Source organism: Calonectris borealis, chromosome 7 (assembly GCF_964195595.1).
Source record: "Calonectris borealis chromosome 7, bCalBor7.hap1.2, whole genome shotgun sequence".
NCBI classification, from domain to species: domain Eukaryota; kingdom Metazoa; phylum Chordata; class Aves; order Procellariiformes; family Procellariidae; genus Calonectris; species Calonectris borealis.
Genome location: NC_134318.1, coordinates 16368646 through 16394108, shown reverse-complemented (window position 1 = coordinate 16394108; position 25463 = coordinate 16368646). Strand labels below are relative to the sequence as shown.

At 37.9% G+C, this 25463-nt stretch overlaps 1 protein-coding gene across 3 annotated transcripts; it reads left to right on the top strand.

Annotated features, from left to right (window-relative positions):
- On the top strand, window positions 1-23657 carry BMS1 (BMS1 ribosome biogenesis factor). 3 transcript variants are annotated; one of them, XM_075154367.1, is made up of 23 exons: window positions 1-91; window positions 584-826; window positions 1216-1406; window positions 2856-2935; window positions 4472-4660; window positions 5152-5294; window positions 6634-6755; window positions 7463-7659; window positions 8376-8512; window positions 9081-9922; window positions 10754-10855; window positions 11999-12156; window positions 12708-12789; window positions 13786-13862; window positions 14891-15073; window positions 16788-16976; window positions 17581-17761; window positions 18300-18358; window positions 19357-19479; window positions 20542-20689; window positions 21601-21776; window positions 22255-22416; window positions 23128-23657. In XM_075154367.1, the coding sequence occupies exons 2-23, from the start codon at window positions 651-653 to the stop codon at window positions 23362-23364; spliced, it is 3954 nt and encodes a 1317-aa protein (XP_075010468.1). In that variant the 5' UTR covers window positions 1-91; window positions 584-650; the 3' UTR covers window positions 23365-23657. The 3 variants fall into 3 exon arrangements, with proteins under 3 accessions (XP_075010468.1, XP_075010469.1, XP_075010471.1); XM_075154370.1 differs by lacking the exon at window positions 1-91 and adding an exon at window positions 477-491; XM_075154368.1 differs by lacking the exon at window positions 1-91 and having other exon boundaries at window positions 335-826.
- Window positions 23658-25463: the final 1806 nt, after the last annotated feature.

Sequence of the window (25463 nt, the reverse complement as noted above, 5' to 3'; positions counted from 1 at the left end):
TCCAGGCACAGCCTCTGTTTCCGGGGGGCCGCGATTGGGGACCGGTCGGTGCGGGCCCACGCGGACGGCGCGGCGCGGCGCGGCGGGACAGGCAGGTGGCGGCGGCGGCCGTAGGGAGCAGCCCCGCGGGATGGCTCTCTCCCCTTCCTCGGGCCGTGGGGCCGGCCCGCGGCGTGCCCGGCAGCTCCCTGCCGCGGGTGGCGTTGGAAATCGGCTTTCCCTGGAGTACAGTAGCGGCCCTGCCGCTGCGCCGGCCCGCACCGCCGCTGCGTGTGAGGCCCGCGCCGCCGGGAGCAGCCGCCGGCCTGCCCGGAGAGAGACCCGCGTCCTGCCGGGCACGGAGCCCGGCCTGGGCCGAGCCCTGCGGCCGTGGTGGCCCCGGCCAGTGCGCAGGGCCTGGGGTCAGGCAGGAGTGCTGCTTTGCGCTGGGTGGGCTGCGGCGCTTTTCATGTGCGGCCCGGCAGGGTACAAGTTAGCTGTTCCTTCAGACGGTTAAGTAGCGTTCACGCGGTGCTGCTGTTCTCTCCTAGGTATGCTGTATACGTATGCTATGTGTGCTAACTGCGTTTTCTTCCTATGTCAGCTGTGCACAGTATCACACAGAAGCAATCTACGTCGTATTGATTGTAGACAGTTGTTGAAAGAGTAAGATGGAGGAAAAAGAGAAGAAGAAGCATCGCGCAAAGCATAGTGGGCCAAAGGCAGAGAAAAAAAGGAAACGTTATCTCAATGATCTAGGAATAGGAGACGAGGAGAATGCGCGGAAGAGAAACCCCAAAGCCTTTACGGTCCAGTCTGCTGTGCGGATGGCCAGAACTTTCCATAGGTAAGAAATGGGAATTGGTTATAGAGCATGCAAGGTTGGCGGAATGAATAGGCATTGGCTGGGGTTTCTTTGTTACTTTGTAACACGGTGTAATTTTCACTGGTGTGCTTACATAGCTTTTCATCGTTGACTGCGTTGTGTTGTAGTTTACGTGTGTGTCAGCAGCGTGATGCTTTCTGCATCTGTGTTACGTGGTACAGCTGTGTTAGTCTTAATGGAAAAAAAATGCGTATAGCTCCTTAGACTTGGTGAGGGTTCTGCATACATATTAGTATCTGGCCTCTCGGTGAACCTTTGTGTCCAAGCTTTTGCAAATACTGGAGAATTTCAAAGAATAAATGATATTCTTTGTAAGTTCTTGTATTTATTTATTACAAATTTCTTCTCAGAACTCAGGATTTGAAGACTAAAAAACATCACATTCCTGTGGTTGACCGTACTCCTTTGGAGCCACCTCCTGTGGTGGTGGTTGTAGTCGGCCCTCCCAAGGTTGGGAAGAGCACCTTAATAAAATGTCTCATTAAGAACTTCACAAGGCAAAAACTGGTTGAAATCCGGGGTCCTGTTACAATTGTTTCAGGTGAGAACAAAGATCTGAGAAATGGAAATGTTTATTTTGCGCTCCTTATTTGTCTTGCTTTTGGAGCTAGGACGTGTTCATGTTCTCATAGTTTTTGGTAATTTTTAAGAAATCATTTGGATGTGTTATGAGGCATACTTATTAACAGTAAAAGAATAGTGAGATTTAGGCCTTCGGGGGACTTGTCCCTCTAAACTTGTTTTCCACCCTGCTGGGATCCCAATTCTGTTGTGTTGTTGGTTTTTTTTTTCCTTTTTGGCTTTTTTTCCAGTTTTTTCCATCCCCAGACTTTTCCCAAGTTTTCCTTTTCCACTGGGTTCTATTTTCCCTTTTGAACTATTTTTCTTTGGCTTCATCCTAACCTCTACACGCATTTCCCATTCTTTCAGGTTCCCTGTCCTATAATCCTGTCTTTGTGTCCCTTTCTTTCTTAAGCCAAGAATTAATTTGCCTAGCCATTTCTGGTTACGTTTCTCCACCTCACCCCATAGTCAGTTCTTCTTCCCTTTTGTTAAGTTTTCAGTCCCAGTTTCCACTTGTCTTAGTCTGTTCCCTTCATACTTTTCTCTGAAAATTACCAGGGGGATCCCTGAGTTTCTAGGGGGAGCACAGCCCACAGCAGCTCAAAGAACCAATTTGTAAGAGAGATCTTGCTTGGATGCAGACAACTATATGTTTGGTGCAGGTAGACTCTTCAGAGACTTTAACTAATAAATCTCCATTTTGCAAGGGATAATTGTCAAATATGGGAAAGAAAAAATGGAAAGGAAAATTCATGTGTTAAATTGGATTTCCTAATTGGTCTACTGGGACTCAAGGGTTGAATTTTGCAATTGATAACCTGAAGAAAAAAAAACATGATACCTGTTGTTTATAGTTGTTTAAAGTTGTTATTCCTGTTGTCTAAAGTTCAGTTAGCTAACTCAAGTTAGTCAAGCCAAGTTAACAGTGGGTACTTTTTTCTATTTGGATGCATGTTACGAAATTTTTTGATATGTAAATCTGCTCTTATTTTTTAAAGGCTAGAACAGACTGTATTTTTTCTAATAATGTCAACAGAACAAAAATATGTGGTAAAATAAAATCCACAGTACTAACTCTGGGGCACTAAAGATAAAAGAAGCAGAGAATTTTTTTTTTTTCCCCAAAGTAAAAAAAACAACACCATTTTTTTGCTATTAGCATTGTTTTTGGAAAAGACCGAACAACTCCTTTGAAAATGAACTCAACCTGATAATTTTAAACCAAAAAGCTAAAATTTAGCAGAGGTATAAACGTTTGAAAACAGGCCCTTCTGCAGTGGTGCATGTTGGACGTTCTATATGTTAGGCAAGAATTTGAGCCCCAGATACTCTTTAGGAACTTCAGGAATGTGATCTGAAAAGAAAACAGTGGACTAATTAGTTTGCTCCCTCTGTTTCAGTTTTTGATTCTTAATTCTGTTTTCAGGTAAAAAACGCAGGCTAACTATTATTGAATGTGGATGTGACATTAACACAATGATTGACCTGGCTAAAGTTGCTGATTTGGTAAGTTAACAATGGCACGTGATTTCTACTATAATTTATATTGAAAATACTACTTTTGACTGGACTGCACCAATGTTTGATTTCTCTACCTGTTGCTATCAAAGGCAAAACTGTCTGGTTTCAGAGAGAACAGGACTAAGCTCGACAATAAACCTAATATTTTGGAACAACCCCTAGGACTTTCCTTATCCGGGGGGTAGGGGGGAAATAAAGTGTGTGTGTGATGGTGGGGAGGATGTGGAGGAGGGGAAATGCAACTGAACTTCATTGCTAATGCAACTGGTAAACTTTTAATGGAAGATCTTATAACAAGCCAATGTGATAAAGTGACTTTTCATTAAGGGATTTGGTCAAACCATGTAAAATCTGAAAATGGTTTTTAGTCAAGAAGCTTTCAGCTAATGTATAAAGTAGAAATATGTATTAGTTTACTAGTTGGTTTTATTTGATGCACTCTGATGTCTCCATCTTTGAAGATCGCTATGTAGTAATGCGACTGATTTCAGTGGAGTGTGGTCACCATTGTAATTGACTTGTAACTTTTGGTTCAGTGGATTACGTCAACTGATCCTGGGGACCCAAAGCACAATCCAGTGGTCTATTTAGAGTTTTACTTTATGTGTGGATTTGGAGTATATTATTCATAGCTGATTAGGGTTTGGGATCCTTATCTAAATGTTAACTACCTAAATATCTAAATACATGCGTGTGCTAATCCAGATACTGTTTTACTTGCATGTTTTCTATTTGAGGAAGGGAGACGTATTAAAAAATACAAAAATGTTCTGTTAGTAGATGTGATGAATGTTTGAGATTCTGCATGCACATGGTGATGCTGAGAATCTATTTGGTTTTATTGTTAGGAGGCTGAGATTACATAATTGCTTGCAGATCTCTGTCATCAGTTCCCATGCGTTTTAAGTTCTTAATTGCTGAGGTCCTAATATGACTTTGCTTCCATTTTCATGTGACTGTTGGGTGCTGTTTTCTTGTGTCAGTGCGTTTTAGTGATGCATAACAGTAATAGCAATGTGTGAAGTAAGTTTGTCTCATTTTACCAGAAGACTTGGCCTTAGAGGCATTAGTGCATCGAAGACACAGATATAAAAATTTTATTAATTTTCTCAGACATTCCTGCAAATATTAGAGGATACTCAATTTTGCATGTTTTAAATTCACCAAGTAAACACCTGTTCAGACCTTATTATGATACTGTATGTTATTGCATTCGTAGAGCAGCCTTATTCTATAGTTTTCTCGGAGACAATGAGCAAATCAAATCTATATAAAGGAGATTTGATTGACTGGAAGAAGAGATTTGATTTCCTAAGCCCCACTGACTTCTAAAGCAGCTAAGATCCATACTTCAATTAAAAAGCCAAAGTTGATTTTCAAGTTCTATGAAAATAAAGAACAAAACTTTTTGCAAGGTTTTAGTTCCTGAGAAGCTTATGACCTTAAAGGTGTGGTCTTTGAAATTAGCTCATGTGGGCCCTGTGGTATTGTTATAGTGAAATGCTGGTGTTGTGTTTTCAGGTTCTAATGCTTATTGATGCCAGTTTTGGATTTGAGATGGAAACATTTGAATTCCTGAACATTTGCCAGGTACATGGCTTTCCCAAAATGATGGGAGTTCTTACCCACCTGGATACATTCAAGAACAACAAACAATTAAAGAAGACTAAAAAGAAGCTAAAGCACAGATTCTGGACTGAAGTGTATCCGGTATGACATTCAACATTCATTTTTCCATATATTTTGCATTATGGAAGCTAAATTAAAAGTGGGGCAATACTTAAGTATTTATTATGTTCTTACATCTTTTAAATAATACTATAAACGGACAATGCTGATGTTGTATCAGATTATGTAGTCTTTCTTCTGTTTGCTAAAATACTTGGGTAATTATTCTCTATCCCAGTGTGACTAGCTACTAAACATGTGATACTAGCAAAAAGGTCTGTTACGGAGGTCTGCTTGTAGGTCTGAGAGACAAATTAACCTTTGTAGGAGGTTTTCTGGATGTAAATTGTTTTCCCCTAAGATTTAGGAGGCAATTTTCATGTTGAAGTAAACTAGTTAGTTTGATCTTTTGGAACCAGTTGTAACCTGTAATTTCCAATTATGATTTACAAATTAGTATTGCATTACCTTTTTTTAGTTTTGTAGGCATGAAGTTGATGTTTAATGTTTTTATGTCTTTTTAATGTATTTAGGGTGCTAAGCTGTTTTATCTGTCTGGGATGGTTCACGGAGAATATCAAAAGCAGGAAATTCACAATTTGGGGCGTTTTATCTCAGTTATGAAATTCCGACCTCTTACTTGGCAAACGTCTCATCCGTATGTTCTTGCGGACAGGTGTGTGCTTTTCTCTCTGCTCTTCAATCTCAGCATAGATAGCGCCTTGCTTTTGAAAAAAACTGTAATATTAGAGCCAGTGAGCTCTGTGTGTGAATGGGTATTTATTGTTGTCTAGATGGCTTTGGGGAAATGAAAGCATACTCTTCAGGTTTGTGCCAATAACTTTAGCCATTCAGTTTTCACTTGCATGGGATCATGTAGATAGGCCTTTGGTATATTGTAAATGCTTTTGAAACACAGAAAAAAAAATTAAAATAATCCTGCTTGTTGATTATTATATTGAATTTCTGTGGAAAAGAAACAGCATTCCAGCAATTTAACAACAGCTGGTGAATTAGTCCTCTGAGTTCCCTGGAACCTCCCTTCTGCTCCCATCTCCACGTATAACATTTGATTCACAGTCTCTTTGGAACATGAAAGTAATCTTGATGGTGGCTGTGCCTACCTGAGAAATTACCTCACCTTTCATATTTTATTGCCAGAATGCTTACAGTTATGACTAAACTCCCACAAGAATCCAAGGTGCTCAGAACAAGTCTCTTTCAAAGCTCTAATTCTTTAGAAAAAATTGTCAGAGCAGTAGATAACCATCATGCAAAGTCCTGCAAAATACACCAAGCAAAGAGAGGGGAAAATGAGAAAAAAATATTCTGTAGTCTTTTAGCAACGTTGTTTTAGATCGCTATAACTGTTACAATTACTTTGGTTGCTGGGTCAGTTTTAAGCTGATCTGCAGGCACAGCGTGTGTCCCATCCTCCTCCTCGGCTGTGTGTTTGTGTTGCCTCCCTTGTGCAGTGTAGAAAGGAGCTCTGCAAGGAGCTTCCCCCTCATCTGCCTGAAAACAGCCAGTCTTGCCCTCTCCCCTTTCTGGTGGTGGTTTTCGTGTTGCTCACCGCCATGAGCAAAGAAGGGAGAAGAAGGTATTGTGTGCCTGCAGGGAATGCGTCTTTCAGCTGTCATAAGGTGGTTATTCTGTTTTCCCTCTAATGGCAAAGTTGATTTGAGGAGGGTTGTGTGTGGAAAGCGTATAAACAGTAATTAAAATGCGCTAAGAAAAGCAGTACATGCGTAGTGAAATGTCAATAAGTCTTCTGAAAATATATTGTTGAACATGATTATACAAGTTTTAAAATACAATTTTAAAATATTTTTGGAAGATCTTCTTTCCCGTGGATTTTTTTTCTTCTGGTCGTTGTATTTTGATTATTAGAGTCTGCAGAGCTTGCAGTGGCAGCAGTGATGCCGCAATTCTCTTTTCTCAAATTACCTTTTTTTGGAAGTTACTATTAGGACTGCTGGATATTCTAACTTTTTTTTTTGGTGAATGTTGGGTAGAATGGAAGAGTTGACAAACCCGGAAGATGTTCGAATCAATCCCAAATGTGACAGGAAGATATCACTTTATGGATACTTGAGAGGAGCACACTTAAAAAACAAAAGTCAAATTCATATGCCAGGTAATTTATCAGATTCTTAAAACTATTTTTGTACTGATCTATGAATAACGACATAGCTGTTGCTATTTTTATTGTGGAATGATTTCTATCTTTAAACTGTACATTGTAAAATACATTTTTTTCACCTTTCTAAGTACGTTATGCTTTTGGAAATTATTTTTCGTAATACACTTTTTTGTAAAAATAAATCCTTGTAAATAGTTTTGCTTTTAATTATGCAGTTTTATTGCAGTGTTAAACACAATATTGGCAGTCTGAAGTTTTTCAAAGGTGTTTCGCTTTAAAAGGTGCTTGAAGTGCAAAACATACCAGCCCTAATAGTGAAAAGTAAATTAAGTTTATGTAAAATTTCTCATATTCATTGAATAAATTTAATATTTTAAGTGAATGATTTAAAAGCTTAAATTCAGAAATATTTTAATAATAAATTTATAGACCTACTCAGAAAAGTGAGTTGCTAGTTTTGTCATTTAAAAAACAAGCAAACAAACCCAAAGCTTTGCAGTATTCTGGTGAACTTACGTATGCTTCTCTAAGTTCAGTGGTAAGGCAGAAGAATTGGATGTTCGATACAGAGCTCACTGTTGATGAATCACTGAATGCTGCAATGTTTTGGTGTTTTTTTTAGTCTCTTTGTGGTGAATTGTACAAATTTCAGAATCAAAACTTTGTGAAAAGCTTACTGCTTCCCTTGTCTGCCATCCCAGGTGTAGGAGACTTTACAGTGAGTGATGTGAGTTTCCTACCAGACCCCTGTGCTCTACCTGAACAGCAGAAGAAGCGTTCTTTAAATGAGAAAGAGAAACTAGTCTATGCCCCTCTTTCAGGAGTTGGGGGCATTGTATATGATAAAGATGCTGTTTATATTGACCTTGGTGGAAGTCATGCTCATGAAAAAGAAGAGGTAAGGAAATGTTGTTGGTGATTTGAATTGTCTTGCAAAATGTGGTTTTTATCCTTAGAGTCAAAATAAGTGTTTAAAAGTAAGCTTCTTTAAGATAATCAACCCTTATATTTCTGTAGTGGGTAATTTCTTTTTCTCCTCTAGTGATTTCAGAGGAGGGATATTTTTATTATCTCTGTGTAAAATATTGTGCAAAACATTTGAAGGATCAGTTAATAATAAGTACCTAAAGTTAGTTTCATAAACTTTCCAAGCATTGACTTAAGATTTATAAAAACTCCTGGTACTGGGATATTATCACTCTTATTTTGCAGGGCAGGGTGATTGTGGGAGAATACTTGAAGGATTTGACTGGTCAAAGGGAGAGGTGGAAAACATTTGCATATAAACAGATTGGATTCCGCTGTTTTCCCCTGTATTGTGCTAAATGTTAAATACGTTTGGGTCTATGATAATTTGTGCTTGCTGATATTTACTGTAGTGGTTGCATACTGTGAAGGAGGCCCTCTTTAGTTAATATTGTATGCTTTCTTGAAATGTGAAGAGGGGAAGGGAAACCTTGCTATTCTGAGAAAATGTTTCTTTAAAATGCTTTGGAATTTTTTCTTACATATGTATATTTCTACTGTTTTGGGCAGATTAATGACTCTGTTAGCTGTTCATTAGATATTTGTTTATTCATTTTAATTGAAAAGTAAAAAATCTTGGCTTTCCAGGAGGAAGTGAGACCAAATCACGAACTAGTTCAGAGCCTCATCTCCACACATTCAGCCATTGATGTTAAGATGGCATCAAGCAAGGTCTCTCTCTTCATGGACTCTAGACCCTTAGGTTCAGAAGATGTAGGACAAGAGTAAGTTTCGAATGCTGAGCAGTGTTTGAGCATGAATGAATCTCTAATTTCAGGCTCTAATTAAGAAGAAATTCTCAATAGAGCACAGTTAGTAGAATGGCTTATTGCCCAGTTCTTCCTCTTCTGAGGCTACTTCTAGACCACATGTATATTTTGAGGTAGGAATAATTGACATTAGAAAAGTTTTGCAAGCAGTATAGTCCTGCCTTCCAGGAATTCCTTGCTGATATAAGTAACGTATTTCTGTTTTTCTTCAGAGTTTTGTAGAATGGCAGTCATAATCTCCAGTAAAATTCATTGTATAACCTATTTTCATTCCATGGAAAATGAAGAAATTTCTTGCAATTATTTATGGCTATAACATCCGGTGTACTCTTGAATTAAGAGGCGTTACGTACTTGAAGAACTCCATTGCCTTTTTAGTGTTCTCCATAACGTTGCGCTCTTTTTAAAAAAAAAAAAATAAAATTAAAAAATATTTTTGAATATTAACATAAAGCTTCATTGTTTCATTAAAATTTCCCTGTACTTTACCATCTTACCCCAAATGTGATCTTTGGGAAAACAGGTTTGTGATGCCAAAAGAAGAGAGACAGATTGATTTGAAGACCGGAAGAGTACGTCGGAAGGCATTATTTGAAGAAGAAGAGAAAGAAAATGATGATGCAGTAAGTGATGAGGAAGACGACCAAGAAGAAGAAGAAGAAGAAGCAATGTCTGAGGATGGAAGTGATGGCGATGATGAAGATGATGCTGAGGAGGAAAGTAACAGAGCCCTATTAAGGGAAGAGATAGCTCTTGGTAGAGCCAAACGTCTGAAAACAGAGGTGGCTAAAGAAGAAGCTGTGAATGAACTGCCAGCATTTGCAGACAGTGATGATGATCTTGAGATAGGTTCTGAAGGAGAAGAAGGAAAAACTGCCCCTGAAGAGAATGAGATGGAGGAAGATGATGATGATGAGGAGGGGGAGGAGGATGAGCAAAGGACTTATGAAAATGAAAGCTCAGATAGTGAATTTGAGGCTGCAAGCAAAAGAGTAACTGAATCTAAGCAGTATGAAATAAATAATGAAGATACAGAAATGAGATCACAAATCTCAGATCACAGTCTGAAAAGAAAAGCAGTGCTCACTACAGATTCGGGAAACTGCACAGCAGAAGAGGCGTCAGAATCTGAGGCTGAAAACTCCCTCGATGAGGGCGATGATGAAGAAGGATCACATGATGAATTAGAAGTTGAAGAGTCAAATAGGAAGGGATTTCGGCACACTCAAGCAAAGAAAGCTGATAGTATTAGACAGACTAAAGTTAAAGCTGTAGAAGCTGAGGATGATGATGATGATGTGGAGAATCTGTTGAGAGACGAAGAGGAGTATGAAGAAAAAATAGATTTTTCTGCTGACACGACAGGTAGACTGTAAATGTTAAAAAACTTTTACTGTCTATTTTTAATTGGGTTCATTGTTAAAGGATATTATAATTAGTAAATATTATATAATGTTGCCCCTCCAAAATATATATATAGTTGTTAAGTTGGCAAACTTCAAGTTAGGAAACCTGGGATTATCTGCTCTTAAGCCTTTGATTTGCAATGTAGTATGCAGGTCTCAGGTTTCCTTCCTCTGAGATGGAGGTGATTCATTTTATAAACTTCATTGATTTAGCATACATTTCTCTTTAACTGTTATCTTTATGGCTATGTGTGTAAAACAAATTATGATGGTCTATTACATTTAGAAAGAATAAAACGTCCTTGGGGGAACGTTACTAAAATGTATTAACTACTCACTGTGCACTGGAACAGGTTGCCCAGAGAAGTTGTGGAATCTCCATCCTTGGAGATATTCAGAAGCCGTCTGGACATGGTGCTGGGCAACCTGCCATAGGTGACCCTGCTTGAGCAGTGGGGCTGGACAAGGTGACCTCCAGAAGTCCCTTCCAACCTCAACCATTCTTCGAGTCTGTGAAGAATACATGTATCATCAAGAAAATAATCGAATCTGTTACTATTGCTAATAATCTCTTAAAATTTTGTCCTAAAATTAGGACTCATCAGAAAAAAAAATCAGTGATATAATTTGTTAGCCACAATTTATGTTCCTGTGTATATATGGAGTATGAAAAAAACAAACTGTGGGTTCTTCTTAAGCGTGTTGTGGTCATGTCCTTATCTAAATTGTTCGTGTAGCTCCTAATTTTGGGGTTTTTTGGAGGTAGAATGCAAATTTTTTCCCCTTTTAGGTGCGCTTAAGTGGAAAGAGGACCTTACGCAGAAGGCAGCTCAGGCCTTCCTAAGACAGCAACGTTCAACCCCCAATCTTCGTAAACTCATCTACGGAACAGGTACAAATCTGTTTGGAAACTTGTACTGTCTTAATATATGGTAGCTTTTTAGCTGTTACCAAGTTCGCAGGTCTGAATTTTCGAGCTGTCTTTTGCTGGGAGGCCTGAGGAGAGTTAATTGACTTTTTTAATTGCTGATACTAATTTTCACTAGCAATTGTAATGCAGGCAGTTTTTACTTTTCCAATAAAAAGCATTTTGAGCTCATTTTCCAGACCACTCGATTGTTGCTTATGTTTTCTGGTACAACCATTTCCCCCTCAAACATTTAAAGTTCAGTCATTTATATAATTATCTGGTAGATATTGTGCAGATCCATTGTAGTAATTGATGTGTTTCATAAAGGGATGTCGTTTGTTGGCTGTCTGTCTCACAGTGGCTGAGAGTGGAATATTCTCTTAGATGTGACTTAGTATTATCATGTCTGTAATAAGGATGTTTGTCAAGAAAAAAAACCCTAGCTGGCTTAAAAGGAAGAGAAAATTGCTATTTATGTAATTTGTCCTGTTTAATTCACAACTTTTCCAGTAGTTGTCTGAGTGTACAAACCTCATCATGCAGAACCTCTGTAGAACACAATGAAAACTTGGCTTTTGTAAGCCTTCTACAGTGCAGGAGCGGGAAGATTTGCTGACAGATTCTCTAGTCCGGTATTCTTGATTTACAGACTAGCTTAATGTGGTTTCTATTCACAGGTCGTTTTGGTATTGTTTCTACTTATGATGTTGAATGAACATCCTGTGTTTACTTACTGGGCAATATTTTTTCAGATGATTCCAGTTATGCAAATAGAACCAGATTTCAGGTTGTTCAAAGAAATTTGAACTATGTGGAATTTGTGAAAGGAATGACGTGTTTCCATATCGAACAACTGTACAACTGAAGTTCACTATAATTACAGTGTATAGTAACTCGCTGGTTGCTACTCACTTTATTTTGTCCTTGTGAGGGTATTAATTTAACTCTTACACTGAATCAGTGTACCTTTTTCTTGTCTTTTATATTTAAAACTATTTTTAGTTTGCATCTTTTTTTCCTCAAACTACTGCAGGTATTGTGAAACATAAGGCAGAAGAGAGGTTGTTAATGAATGTAATCCATGTACTGTGGGGGAAATAATCACAGCTTGTACGTTTCGTTTAGCTGTTGAGGATGAGGACCATAAGAGTGAGGATGCAGGTGATGAACTTGGAGGTTTGTTTCGTGTCAGCCGTCCAGACAAAGCATCCAAACAGAAGGCTAACGCTCTTGACTGCTCCAAATTTCTGATAGAGAAGCCGCAAGATTGGGATTTAGAAGAGGTAATGCCATTGGATAATTGCTTCTGCATATCCTATACTGGTTATGTCCTGGCTGTGTCTCGTAAAGTACTACTGAGTTGTCATTGAAACAGACCTATGGGAGCTACAGCCTGAGTGTCATGTCTTCTGCTACACGCTGTTAGAAGTATTTACTAGCTAATGGATTCCAAGGTCTTTTCTTAGAGGAATGGAAAGTTAAAATAAGTCAATTTAATGCTTGGCTCTGTTGACTATTTGGTGGATCAGGATCATAGTTTGCTATTTATTTACAGAAAAGTAAAAAGCAGGGGAATCACGAGTGAAAATATGATGTAGGGTAGAGTCCTTGTTAGTGTAAAGACCTTTGGGCAAGAGTTGAGTTGGTTTCATGCTCCTGCTTTTGCTGAGGCATTGTGTAGTTTTGGTTATGATGTCTTGATGTGGAGCTGTGCGTGAGAATATCAGATTATCTCTGAGGTGGTATCTCTGATGGAGGAGTGCGGAACATATTGGAGAATGTTTCTGTTGATGGCAAGCTGTAACTGTGCAAGGCAATGATGCTTATTTTGCAGGTTATGAGCAGTATTCGAGACTGCTTTGTAACTGGAAAGTGGGAAGATGATAAAGATGCAGCAAAGTTGTTGGAGGAAGATGGTATGTGCAAGACTTCTAAAAATGATTAATGTATACAGGATTTTTAAGAAAAGTACGACTTTGTAATTACGTGTGTAGAATGTTTTGCATTAGTGATATATTTGCAAATTTCTTCAAACTGTTACATAAAGTATTATACAGATACTAATATAATTAAATGTTGCTGTAAATCTGTGTACAAACAGTAGGCAAGTAGCACATTCTGAAAATTTACTCTCTGAAAAATAGGGTATATAATTTAAATTAGGAAGTGGAGTCCTTAGTCAACACTTGGCCGTGCCAACTTCGTGTTATGTGTCCGAGTTTAGCTATTCATCTTCTATGTATGGTTTATTCTTTTGGATAGTCTCAGCAGAAATAAGCAGAAATTCTTTTTTAATGGGAAGGGAAACTGGTCATTCACATTTAGCTGAAAAGTGAGATCTATCTTCAGATGTTTTGGAGGTGGTGTTTTTGTTTGTTTTTTTTTTTTTTTAATTAGGAAATATTTAGAAAACTTTAATAATATGGCTGTATCTTATATGCAAAATGATTGTAGTTTGACAGGCTTCTATAAGCATTTCTTTTTAACTTAAAAATTTAACTTAAAAATATTTACATTTTTTATTAATTTTATTTTTTTAAATTTAAGATAGGAGCTCGATTGCTCTGCTGGTCATTAGAGTGCTAACCAATGTGCTGTGCGGTCCTTTGGAATGATCTAAACTTTATTTACATTTTTGAAAACATAAAGTTAAGGGTATTGAAAGGAAAAAGGAGGAGCCACTGGAGTTCAGCTAAGAATTTTCAGCTGAAACTATAGGGACGGCAGAATGGACTTACAAAACTGTTGATGGGAAGAAAAAATATTTGGGTTGAAACTAATCTACAAAGCGGTACTGAGAAATAAACAGTACTGAAAATATGAGAAATTGTATGGAACAATACAACAGAATGGTTAACTGCAATATAACAGAATGGTTAACTGTCAGATATCTTGGGTGCTTATTGTTGCAGAAGAACTCTATGGAGATTTTGAAGATCTTGAAACCGGTGTTGTGCACAAAGGAAAGCCTGCTGCTGAAGGAGATGAGGTCTGACCTGTATTTTTATGTTCTTTAGCAACATACATGATTATGAGTTTCCGGTCAAGTGATAGGCGTCCTATGTAATAAATTTAGTTTTCGTGAATCAATAAGAAAGAAATCAATGGAACAAGGAAGAAAGGGTATATATATTGCAGACTTTGGAAACTATAAATGTCTAGAATGGCATGTTTTTAGTCTCAAACTGAATTGTTGTTTAAAGCTAATTATTTAGGAGAAGTCACCTCACTTATTTAACAGCAGGTGTCAGGCTTAATCAAGAGCTGGTGGATCTGGAGGTATGAGAGAAGTATTTTAAAACCAAATGTGATTGTAACTGTTTGTACTGTGTCATTTCATCTGACGCAGAGGATTATAGAGCTCTGTTTAAACACAACAAATCATGGAAACTGACAGAGTTTCCTAGTCATTCCTCATATCTGCATAAAAGAGGCCGGTGGAAGCAATTTTATGCTGTGACTTGAATGTCTTCCAAGAACAGAGCTGTAGTTATCTGTGACAATACGGATTGAAAAATCAAATTTTTTTCGGACTGAGCAACTTGATGGCTTTGCATTTCATTATAAAATTGAGGGTGATGGCATCATTTTGGCAGTTTTCAAACGGTCTATGAACAAACTTCCTCCTCTCTGGCCTCTAGAGTGCTGCCTTCCAGTGCAGTATTACTCAGTGCTATGAACAATTTCTTTTTTTCCTCTTTTATTGTGTGTGCTTATTTTAGCTGTAGAATAACAGATAGGTCAATTCTAGGGTCTGTTCCCTGACATTAAAATAAATGCTAAGTCAAGAAGTTTTCTCAGTGAAAAGGGATATGATTAGATTATGAAATGTTTTGGCTGTTGCTGAAGTTACATCTTCTTGTATGAATAACTTACTAATTTCTGTCTAAAATTGAAATATTTTAGAAGTGTCTAATAATCTGCATTATACAAAATATTACTTAATAATATATATTAATCAGAATGGGATGTTTTCAATGAACTGTTTTACGTGTTTGATAACTTACTGTTGATTAGTCTGGAAGTGAAGAAGAGGACGAAGATGGAAAAATATCCAAACCAGAACCTGAGGAAGAGGAAAAGAAAAAAGAGCGCATAGACAAGAAACGGAAACTGAAAGAAATGTTTGATGCAGAGTATGATGAAGGGGATGCCACGTACTTTGATGATCTTAAGGAAGAAATGCATAAACAAGCACAGGTACAAGCTCTTAACTTGGCTATTTATCTGGCTATACATCTTCAAAATACCCCACAGAGTTTGCCCAAAGGTTTTTTTCTGGAGATACACATGACATTCAGGAGCTACTTCAGAAAGTACACACGAAGAAATATATGCTTGCGATTTTCTGTGGTTGAACTTTTTGATTCCATTAGCTGGAAAGGAAAACAAGCAAAGAAGCCAAACAACTGAAACCTTAATTTAAATTGACTTAAGTAGTTAACCAGATTCTAAATCACTGAATAAGTCGGCATGTCATCTGAACTTTATCTACCTAAAAATTTCTAACAGTTACCCATTTGTCCCTTAGTGGTGGAACTAGCATGACAGGTCTCAAAAAAACAACCAACCCAAAACATGAGAGAGAAGGTTCCGCTCCAGGGAGAGGAGGGGGGAGAAAAAAAAAAAAGGCATCCTTTTATGTGTAGGAAGGTGAAAATCTTTCTCATGCTAATTTGTGTCAAATATTTTCCTGGTATTATTTTTAGTGTCATTTTTGCAATGTTATTAACGGATAAGCAAGTTCTGTGTGGCAGTCTTTTTCATCAAACTGTCAAGTTATTTTAAGGAAAAAATAATTGATGACCATTGCTCTGTGTGTGTGGTAGGAGTCTTCAGGGTAACTGTATCCAGAATTGGAGGTGTTGATTTTGTTCCAGGCCTTGGTTTTTTAGATAAAATCTTGTAAGCTTAAAAGTAGCTTCTTTCTTTGGCTGACTTGGAAGAACATTGGCTTATACTGCTAAGAACTTCACTGTCTTCTCTTCTGACAAAATCTTGCCCTGAATAGTCATTAAATTGTTACCTTCTTGCATTAGCCTCTGCCATAAGTGATCATACGAACTCTGGTGTGCTGATGTGCTTACTGAGAGCACTTAAAGTGTAAAAAAGGACATTCCAGTAAAAGAATATGAGATAATTTACAACTGTTTTGCTTGGGGTCTGTTACGTAAATACATTATCAACAACACTCCTACTGCAGGATGGAATGGCAAGGATCTCAAACTGGGGATGTGTAAAGGCTTCTAGAAAAAGTGAACTTGGACCAGAAGATTTGTGCCATATCTCAATACCTTGAGAAATGAAATTAATAATTAGTTTGCTTAAACATGTCATCTTATAGGTAGCTGAACATCAGGAGCTAGAACAGGAGGGTGAGGCTTCTGTTATTCACAAGGATGTCTTGTTAAATATTTACACAATATCTACATTCATATGGTACAGAAGAGCTTTAAAAGACCCTTTTGGTGATATACAGTGTGAGGATGCACAGAAATATTTTTAAGCTGCTAAGGAAGATAGGAGCCCAGCCTCCTCATAAAGTGACACCTTAAAGATCAGGACATAAACTTTAAAAGGTACTTGGGCTTCTAAATCAAAAACGTACTTTTGACAGTTGTATCTTTAAAATCCAAAGTCACCGTTATGAAAGGTATATCAGAAGTCACTCAGTCATTTGCTTCTCTTGGGTACTGTCTTTCAAGTAGACTAACAGGCCCACTTGGGATTTCAAATTGGAAGGAATTCGTGGTGGCAGAGATCTTGTTCTGAATAAAGTCACAAAACCTGTCAGATCTTTCCTGAAAGATTTATATAAACGTTAGCATGTTTTAAATAGAACTGGCACCTCATGAACAAGTTGTTAATACTTGAATTTTGTAAAACACATGGTGACTTGCTCTTTTTCACATAGCTTAATCGAGCGGAATTTGAAGATCAAGATGATGAGACCAGAGTGCAGTATGAAGGCTTCCGGCCTGGGATGTATGTTCGAATAGAGGTTGAGAATGTCCCATGTGAATTTGTCCTGAATTTTGACCCTCATTATCCTATTATCCTGGGTGGTTTAGGCAACAGTGAAGGAAATGTCGGATATGTACAGGTATGTAGCCAAAGCTGTGAGTGCACTTTATGTCAGTACAGGTGTGCTTCAGAGGGTCTGGAGTTACTACTTATTTTCTGTTTATTAAAGATACAGTAAACACAGAGAGAAACCTTCGTCTCTGTCTCTTGAATAGGGGATTTGCTTTTGACACAACTAACTCTACAGTAGCAGACACTGGATTTTTACAGGCTTAATTGGATAACTGGAAGAAGAAGTTATTGTTGTTTATGTTCGTCTGCAGAGATGTCTCAGGACTAAGGTCTGATACTGTGATTGCTAAATTGCAAACTTAAGTTGTACTCTGAGGTTCATGGTCTATGGACAAGCGGCTGTAGAAGAGTTACTAGCACATATTATATTTTAATATAATACTTGCTCATATGCATACAAACATGACTTCAAAGTGAGTGAAATACTGATTAACTTTATCTTTGCAGTCAACCTAGTGTTAATGAGAATGTTCGAAGATATAAAGCTTACTGAATAAAAAATTCTGGTGTAGATGGAAGTTGCTTTCAGTCATTCCTGAAAATTAAGGCTGGAATTTCACAATTAATGTTATTATCCTGTAATAACATTGTTCATCTTTTCTTCTAATTAGTTGCGCCTGAAGAAGCACCGATGGTATAAGAAGATACTTAAGACACGTGATCCTTTAATCCTCTCATTAGGGTGGAGGCGATTTCAGACTATCCCCATGTTCTACATTGAAGATCACAATGGGCGTCATAGGCTTCTGAAGTACACACCACAACATATGCATTGTGGAGCAACTTTTTGGGGTGAGGGCATTCTGGAGTTACTGTCCTGTATCACTTAATCATTATAAAACTCTCAAGCTTTACAGGACGTGTCAGTAGTACAGCCAGTAGCTTTTGGAATGAGAAGTCTTTAAAAAGTCATGTTCCCCGTGGAATATAAAATAACACCAAATAGTATGGGAAAAAAAGGCGATTGCCTCTTATTTATGAATTATTTGAATGATTTGTGAATTATTTGGCTTTTAATTGAATTCTGAGCATTCTGCTAGGTTGTATCATATCATAGAGGAACGTGGTTTGTTGGCTGTGTGCAGAGAGACACTTGCACACGTTATGGGCCCAGCCCTGCAAATGCTTCCATACATGAGTAACTTGTTAACCATTCCTTTAACTTTCGTGGGGCTATGTATGAGAGTAATGGGTTGAATGCTTTAAACTTTTCTTTGGTTTTATTCATTGAGAATATTTGGCATGTATTTCTAAGCTTTCTGACTTTAAATAGAGGCTAGATGTTGTGTAGTAAAGCTTTTCATAAATTTTTAATTGAATTTTCTTATAGGGCCCATCACTCCTCAGGGGACAGGATTTTTGGCAGTTCAGTCTGTCAGTGGCACAACGGTAGGTTTGTTATCATAAAATGTTGATTACTGCTTTCCAGTAGGTCTTTGGATAAAATATTTGGATTTGGGGAAGAAGGTTTACATGTGATAAAGCAGTGATGATGTAGGAACTGAGAGAGTAGGTGGACTCAAGATTTTGAAAGGTGTATTGTGAAACTGGATGGATGCTTTTTTTTTTTTTAACAATTTTAATCTGCCACACTGAAAATGACAAATATGGCTTTATTATTTTCTGTGGAAGGATTTATACCTACTTGATTTTCAGGTCCTAAGTGTTTAGATAACTTCTAAAACCTTTTTACAGGATGAGATACTGATGTTCCTGTTGAGAAAGTTTGCCCTCAATGTGATTTCTCTGCATCTTGTTAGAATGTTTATGAGTATCTGAATTAATTTAAATAGTATTGAAGCAGTATTTATCAAATACGATCTTTGTTGCATATATATTACCCAAAGGTAGATATATGTTTACATACAACATGTAACGAAAGCTTTGCATGGCATTGTAACGAGCACAACAGTAATCAGAGTGGTGATTATCATCTCCTTCCTAAAATACGCCTTGTTTAAGTCCTATTGTACAGTCATCTTGTTATATGTATTAAAAGGTTATTTTTGTCATGTGTCCCTAGCATAATATAGTGACTTACAGCAGTGCACAAAGCACTTCTCCTTTGAGACTTTCTGTCTGAGTAAGATTCTGTTTCATAAAGAGAAGACGGTGAGGTAGGTAACAAGGACTCTTAGATTGCTTCCAAGGCAATTAGAATGGCAGATCTGAAAATCTCATTAGTGAATGGTAGGAATGTTATGTCAGCAGCACCTCAACTAGTCTGTACGAAGTCAGTTTCCATTTGTCATGCTGTTGTACTCCTGTAAAGGTTATAAATTATGAACTCAGACTTTAAAAAGCAGTGACATTGTATCAGTGAAATGGTTTTTTCACTGTTTGGTAAATATACATTCAGCAGTGTCTTTCATCTCTGTATGTTTCAGCCTGATTTCCGGATTGCTGCAACAGGAGTTGTGCTCGATTTAGATAAATCCATAACTATTGTAAAGAAATTAAAGCTAACCGGTTTTCCATTCAAAATTTTTAAGAACACTTCTTTTATTAAGGTGGGTATGTAGGTATGTATATTGTAAAACCACATGTACTGATGATAGGAAAGAATGCAACCTGGGAGTCCATCTGTCTTTCCCAAGGCAGAAGCTCCCCGTAATTGTTGCATAGTATTCTAGATCTCAGTAGCTGCTTGGTTTTTTTTTTTTGAGCTCTCTTCAGTGTGGTCTCTAAAGGTACTGATCATTAGCCAATGAATATGAATTATTGTTAACCAGACAAAAATTTTGGTACAGTCTCCTGGCTCACGTTAAATGTGATTTCCCTCTCTCGCCCCGCCCTTTCTTTCCCTTTCCCCCTCCTCCCCCCCAACCCACTGATTAGCTTCCCACAGTGAGAATGTGAACATGTCCCTGGTGTCATTCAGGCAGTTTGATCCCACTGAATTTCAGCTCTGGGATCAAATATGACTCCTAGCAGTGCATAGGACTTCACAAGTACAGTTACAAAAGTGTTTGGGGCAGGAGGTGTTGCAGAAGTGAATTTTCATTGACCTGCCAGCTGTCCTTAGTTGGGGCTTTCAGGCTCAGGAAGAGGTTAGGTTATTCTGCATTTGGGGCAGTAAGCAACTAAGCACTGATCCCAACAGTGAAGCACTCAAGTATTTGCACTAAGCATATGCAGAATTTTTCCTGACTTCCTTGTGATTTATGAAAGAAGCACAAACCTTGGAGAGCTGTATTTTAGTCTCACAGCTAGCAACTTAAGGCAGCTTACTTGCTTTTAAGTTATGCTGTGTTCCAGCAAATGACTTCAAAAGAGAGCTGGACAGATTCTCTTAAATATGTTCTGGTTTAGAATTTTAAATGTATATATTTAGTGCTAAGAAGCCTTGCCTGTGGTATATGACTCTAAGTAGATTACTTTTAGTAGCTTACCTTAAAGTCAGCTCAGTAGGTTTTTGGAACGATCAGCACTCTTAGTATGAAGACGATGTTATGTTCTTCCTGTTTCTTTAGAAGGTATGCTTGTGGGAATTACTTACGTTTTTGTGGCCTACAGAGGTCACAGAGAGAGGCTTAGCATCTTGAATGATGGTGGGTAATTTACACTTCCAGGGAATGTTTAACTCTCAGTTGGAAGTGGCTAAATTTGAAGGTGCAGCGATTCGTACTGTGAGTGGTATCCGAGGACAGATCAAAAAGGCCCTCCGAACTCCAGTAGGTGCTTTCAGAGCAACATTTGAAGACAAGTTGCTGATGAGTGGTAAGTTGCACTTTCCCTGTAAGTTATCACGCAACTTTCATCCTGCTTCACAGATTGAAAAGGCGTGTCTCAGAATCTCTGGAATCTGATAATTGAGATGTGAATTCAAAGAGCATTAAATATCTGGTGAGATGCAGAATGAAATTTTTAAAAAGTACATTTTATGTTGGATTTCTTTCAGTTATACTCAGAAGTCATATAGTATGCAGATGAAAAGGTTTGTCTTGGAACCTGAGTGTTTTAACGTGTTTTACACAGCATGGTATGCTTTTCTCCTCGAACATGAAGCTGAATTGTATTTGGTGGTACAAGTGCTAGAAGGACATTTTTTTGAGAAATCCAAAGAGTGGCATTGTAACTCTAGTTAACTTTTTTCCCTAACCTTTTGGGGCAATTATGCAGGGGATAGGGAAGTGATCTCCTGTGTTTGCTGAGCATCACTGTGATGATGAGAATACGAGTTTATGCTTATTTGGGTTTATGTGACCTCTGTTTTCCTAAACCCATCAGAATTACAGATGGTGCAAAATAAAAGCAAGTTAGTTCTTTTATTAAAATAGGCAGAGGAAAGGCAAATCGTTTTTGTCAGTAATAGTAGAGGCACAGATACATATATGAACTCTGTTGCTAGTTCTTTAATTGAATATGAATAATGAATAGGGTGGAATTCAGCTGGCTGCTTTTCAGGAATATGTACTGTTTATGACTTTATGGGGTTTTGCAGAATCCAAGCTTACAAATAGTTACATTGCTTTTGCCTACATTGAAGAGATTTGGTATATATACCAAACACAATACCAGCATGTGATCTAGATGTTAGTTACCTATTCTATTCAGGCAATCTTTGCCTAGAGTGTGCATGTGATGAACTGTGGTGTTACAGAGCCAAGTAACGTTTCCGTTTCTTTCAGATATTGTCTTTGTGAGAACTTGGTATCCTGTTTCTATCCCAACATTTTATAACCCCGTAACATCCTTACTGAAGCCAGCAGGTGAGAAAAATAGTTGGAGTGGAATGAAGACAACAGGCCAGCTGAGGCATGAGCGAGGCATCAAACTGAAACAAAACAAGGATTCTCTCTATAAGGTATATTTGAGATGTCTTTTTTTTTTTTTTTTTAAAACCAGTGATCACAGTCAAATTTGCACTCTGCCTCAGACCTGTGCAGACCGAGAGTAGTATAAATATGTGTTCATACATATGCATGTGTGACTTCATATTTTTATCCACAAGGCCCAGTCTTTCCTGGCACAAGAGGGGAATAAAGCAGTGGAAGGCAGATTATTGTGGGTCAGTGAGAGTTTATAAAGTAATCTGCAGGGGAGGAGTCTTCTCCAAAAGCTTACTGAGACTTCTGTCATAGTAAAATAGGGGTAAACATACCATGCACAGTTCGGTGCAAGGACACTGGAGAACGTTTTTTGAGTGTTTGGTGGGGTTTTTTGTGTTTTGGGGGGTTTTTGTTGTTTATGGTGTTTTGGTTTTTTTCCCCTGCAAGATGGAAAATAAAATAAAAGCTTTTAAGATCATGAATCTTATGTATGTTCTATATCAATTCTTTTAGCCTATTGTGAGGGAGAAAAGGCATTTCAATAAGCTCCACATTCCTAAAGCACTGCAAAAGGCACTGCCTTTTAAGAACAAGCCTAAGAATCTTGACAAGAAAGGCAAGACTCCAAAAGACCAGTGGAGACCAGCTGTTATCAGGGAGCCTCATGAAAAGAAGGTAATTATCACTTTGAAATAAGGACTCCTAAAGGGTAAATGTGTTGCTTAGACCATTTCTAACTATTGCTTTAGCACTTGAGTCTACTGCTAGTGCTAAAGACATATATGCTCCTAGTGAAAAATAATCACCTGCAATTTGTTTTGTTCCTGTTTGGCACGTGGTATGTATATGGAACTGGCTCTGAGTGGATGGTGTCTATTTTTGAAACTAATAGGTCACCTGAAGCCTAAATAGGACTTTTGTCTTTGTCACAGGACTTGCAAGGTATTTCAGTTGGATGTAGTGCTCTCACATTATGGGTGACTTAAATTGGCAGCTGCGGTCTTTTATTTGACTTGTCATTGCTGTGCATTATTAACAAAGGCAGGACTTGAAGCAAATACTCTGCTTCAAAAATTGAGAATTAAAGAGTGCTTGCAAAGGCAAGAAGATCAAAACTTCAGTTTAAGTGTTCTATAGTAGCAATTAGGCGTAGCTGTTTAAATAGTATTTAACCAAAAATCAGAGTTCACAAATACTAAGCCTTTGATTAACGTCCCAACAAGATAAATGATGAAACCATTTTAGAAATTGCGTAACAGGTGCAGAAATAATTAGGAACTTGCCCTGAATCTCTGATTCATTATATGACGCTCTGCTGAGGTTAAACTGTTTCTTGATCAACAAATCTGAACTGTTTGTATATTGATTCTCTATTTTCTGTTTTAGATTTCAGCCCTACTCAGTGCTTTGAGTACAGTGAATAATTACAAGATAAAGAAAGCCAAAGTAAAACATCGGGAACAGCTTAAAGAATATCTCAAAGTTAAACAGAAGGAGGATGAACAGAAATTCAAGAGGCAAAAGGAGGCTAAGAAAAAAATCTATCGCATACTAGGACAAAGGGAGAAAAAAAGGCAGAAGTCAAGCTTGAAAGGATCTAGCAAGGGAGAGAAGAATATGTAAAAATTTCATCAGATTTTAGGCCAAATGAGGAAATAGGGTAGCTGTGCAATTTTCTGTGGAAGAAACAAAAAGGCCTTGGACTACACTAGACATGCTTTCAGGAGAAGAAAAAAGTGCAAATATGACCTTCCTCAAGCTCTTGAATATGTTTGGCAATGTATATAAATAAGATATAGAAATATGGATTGTGGTTTTTCTACATGATATTCCAGAGGACTTTGTATTTCAGTATATTTCTATCCATACTGCACATTATATCTAGCCAATAAAGTATTTTAATGTCAGTTACAGAATATTGTTTGTAAGTGTTTTGTCTTAGTACTAGTGGACTTCTGTGGGGGAGAGAACTCCTCTGGATGTCTCTGAATGTGCTTCTGCGTTGGTAGTGCTTTGAGCCATTGCCTAAATTTTGCCCTTGGCGAGTCTTCCATTAAAAGGCATGAAGATCAGCTGTTACTGGGCAGGAGTTTTGGATTCTCTAGCTTTGATGTGCTAGCAAATGCCACCAGAGTAGCTCGCTCCTGTGCTTAGATCATCTGATCCTGCATGAAAGCACCTCAGTTTTTTCCACTTCTCACTAGATATTAAGCAGATCTTCAAAGTAGCGTACCATCCAGATCTTCTGTTACTTGACCACTCAGTTTTGGCACACTGAGACTGTCAGTAGACCCCTCAATGACTGCAACTTTCTGGGCAAGCAGTATCAGACCTTTCCCAAATGTGTGTAACTCCCTGGTGATTTTCTGTGAGGTAAGCACAGATGGGGTAACTTGCTTCCTTTGGAAACATCTTATGTCCAGCTAGCTTGGTTTGATAATATGGTGTTAGACTTCCTTAAGATGAATGGAGAGGAGAGGTAGTAGATTGTTTCAGTCCTGTTAAATTAACTGAGAGTTGAAATCTTTCTCGGTATGACAAGAGGCTTTGAACAATCATTCTGTTGGAAAAGCAGTGGAATTTATTTTTGTTATGCCATACATGGCATCAAATAGTTACTGTGATATATGTATTTTTAATACTTCATCTTCAAACAGGCAGTGGGTCAGATAACATCAGTAATTTCTTGGTCTCCTTCCTGAATGAGTTCACTCTTTATCATTAAGCCAAAATTAATTATTATTATTATTACACTGTAGTAATATTTGCTATCTCAGATGGGAGATCCTGCGTGGGATCAGGCTGCCTCACACAAAGACTTTCTGCTGAATGGGTTTGTAGACTTTTTTGTGAACGTTTAGCATTTCAGGATTTTCTTAATTAATCTCATAATATTTTGTGTACTGATACTGAAATTCTAATGCATCCAACTTTGCCTGTATGATATTAGGCAGAAACCTGACTCAAATTAATTTGTCAGTAATTTTTTCCTGCCATGAGATTCAGCTGAGGTCATGTGAATATGAAAACATGATTTATGCTTAAACAATTGAAGATTCTCTGCTGAATAGACAACCGCTGCCTTCAGATATTTACAGCAAAGCTGTTGGCTTTTTTTGCCCCTCAGTGGTGCAGGGTGGCCCACCATGACTTTGTTCTGCAGGGTTGTTTCCTCTTCTGTCATACTGCGCTAGGCTAGGTCTAATCTAAACCATCAAGGAAGCGTTTCCTATTAATCCCCTTTTTACGCTGTTGTGAGCAAACTTCCATTTTATGTGCTGTTGTTTGCATCTTCCGTGTATTCACGTGTGACAAGTAGCTGTAGTTTTTTTGACCACCTGAGAAGTTACCTCTGCAACACTTGACTTAAGGTTTCACATCTGCTGTTTATACGTAATGAAAAATAATTTTGATGTAGTTTGTTCGTAATAGCTCTGCCAAAGACGAAAATGGGGAAATGGTGGACTTCAGTCGTCTTTTCGTTATGCAGAGAACCACTCAAAGAGCCAACCGAGCACGAGAATGTTTCCCCTGCAAAGACTATACAAGATGCTTGTTCTGGATTATACCTTTTTTTTCACTCTTTAGGTAGCCCTTTTCAAAGGGAGAGAAAATCTTGTAAATTTAACAGATTTTTTTTTTTTTTTTTAAATTAAAAGAAGTTTTAATATGCAGTGGGTTGTAGATAGGAGCTGGTGTGTGTCGTGACCCCTGCTAAAAGA